This window comes from Egretta garzetta, unplaced genomic scaffold (genome assembly GCF_000687185.1).
Source record: "Egretta garzetta isolate BGI_Z169 unplaced genomic scaffold, ASM68718v1 scaffold264, whole genome shotgun sequence".
NCBI lineage: Eukaryota > Metazoa > Chordata > Aves > Pelecaniformes > Ardeidae > Egretta > Egretta garzetta.
The window spans coordinates 5112662-5114898 of record NW_009259685.1 but is presented as its reverse complement, the minus strand read 5'-3'; the positions used below and the strand labels follow the sequence as shown (position 1 = coordinate 5114898).

Below are 2237 nucleotides of genomic sequence, written 5' to 3'. Positions count from 1 at the left end.
TAGGAAAGATGGGGAAAATCTTTTTAGCAAGGCCAGCTGTGACAGGACAAGGGGTAATGGTTTTAAACTAAAACAGGGTAGGTTTAGACTGGATAGAAGGAAGACAGGGGAGGCCCCATCCCTGGGAACATTCCAGGCCAGGTTGGATGGGACCCTGAGCAACCTGATCTGGTTAAGGTGTCCCTGCTCACTGCAGGGGGGTTGGACTAGATGACCTCTAAAGGTCCCTTCCAAGCGAAAGCATTCTATGATTCTAAGACAGGCTAGACCTGCGCTGAGACCCTGTGCTGCCAGCTGCCCGCCAAGCCTCTGGCTTTGTGCAAGCGATAGCAAAAACACTATTTGCTGGGCTGCGGAACAGAGTATCCCAAACATTTGTCGTGCAGTTGTTACCAACTCACAGGAGATGTTGCAGTCTTTCAAGACATCATGTGAGTAAGAACTGATCTCAGTATGTGGTTGCAGTGTTGGATCTTTAATATTTACTGCTGCTGGCACATAGAAGATCGCATAATGCAGTTTTGGTCAGACAGCTACCTAAAATATTTATCAGTGTGAGAATGTGGTCCTTTGTGTTCAGAACAAATGTTCTTTGATATTTTTAAATTATTTAAAAACTGCATGAGTGAATCAGAAATCTCATCAGTCGTCTGACACTGGTTTGTGAGGCTGAACCGTCTCTGCTTAGAAAACATAATAGAAGTGAAGAGCAAATGCTAAAATATATGATTTTTCAGAGGTCAAAATCCAGTTAAGTAAGAAGGGATGCAGCCTTGTTTTATTGTTGTATTCACCTAGACTCAGTTAAGACCTGCAGATATTCATGCATATGTGCATTATGAAATGAATGCGATACGTACCTAAACCCCATAGTTTTTAACACATAGAATTTTCAACCAGACTGGAACAATGATGGACTTTATTGCTTGTTAAACTGCTTTAAACAAAATAAAGTGTAGCACGATCTGGTATTCTGAAATCAGTTACCCTTGCTGTGAACGTGCATTTATAATAGCTAGACTGTGGAAGCTTGTTTTCTAGTGACTACTGCTGTGAAGTCTGTTCTGCACTAATAAAATTGTTTTTGACTGTATTGCATCACATAGGAAATTTTAATGGATGTTTTTAAGCTCTTTTCACTGTACTATATGCAATTTAGGAAACTCCAGTCAAAGTACTCCCACATTCGGAGGCTTCATTGAAAACATCCGGCATGGAATGATTTGTTCAGTGAATGACACCAACTAGGTAGAACTGCTAGTATAATTTTTAGTAATTCATTTTCCTCTTGCCTTTGCAGACTATGGCACTATTAAAAAAGTACTTGCCCCAATGAACCAGACTTCAAGCAGCTGCCTGCTTGAGGAAATTGAACTCCTGCCAAAAAGTCAGCGAGAGCCCATCAGGAGCCTTCAGATCCTGCACAGCCAGAGTGTCCTTTTTGTGGGCCTTCAGGAACACGTGATTAAAGTCCCCCTGAAGAGGTGTCTCTTTTACAAAACATACAGGTATGAAGAATCAGCTAGTTTGATTTGGTTGGAGAAAAATGTTTGCAGGGGGTTGCGGAAAATGGGAAGGAAAAATTACTAAGTAGGAATCCAAATTAATGAGGTCTCTCAGCAATGACTTTCTATGTACACTGTTTATCAGAAGTGTCTCTGACTTCTTTTACTAACTTGTTAGGACTAGATGAGACTTTCAAGGGATTACATTGATATTTAAGTGTCGTTATACAAATTCTGAATTGTGAAATGAAACAGTAATAAATGTTTTATATAGAAAACAAGTATCGGATAACATGCAATATAGCTGCTGGTTTAATATATTTAAAGCTTGAAAGTTGGACAGATTTAAGGTGGGGTTTTTTTTAAGCTGTATTATAACAGAGTAAACTATCTCTCTGGTGTGGTGTCCCTCAGGGGTCCGTACTGAAACCAGTGCTATTTAATATTTTTATCAATGACTTAGACAGCGGGATCGAGTGCGCCCTCAGCAAGTTTGCGGATGACACCAAACTGAGTGGTGCGGTTGACACACCAGAAGGACGGGATGTCATCCAGAGAGACCTGGACAGGCTGGACAGGTGGGCCTGTGTGAACCTCATGAGGTTCAACAAGGCCAAGTGCAAGGTCCTGCACCTGGGTCGGGGTAACCCTCGGTATCAGTACAGGCTGGGGGAAGAAAGGATCAAGAGCAGCCCTGCTGAGAGGGACTTGGGGGTGCTGGTGGATGACAAG

At 42.0% G+C, this 2237-nt stretch overlaps 1 protein-coding gene across 1 annotated transcript in view; it reads left to right on the top strand.

The window, feature by feature from the left end:
• SEMA5A (semaphorin 5A) overlaps positions 1 to 2237 on the top strand; it is a 254009-nt gene that overhangs the window by 148974 nt on the left and 102798 nt on the right. The window contains exon 10 of the mRNA XM_009638754.1: positions 1301 to 1508. Within this exon, the coding sequence (XP_009637049.1) occupies positions 1301 to 1508 (208 nt within the window). The remainder of the gene's footprint in view (positions 1 to 1300; positions 1509 to 2237) is intronic.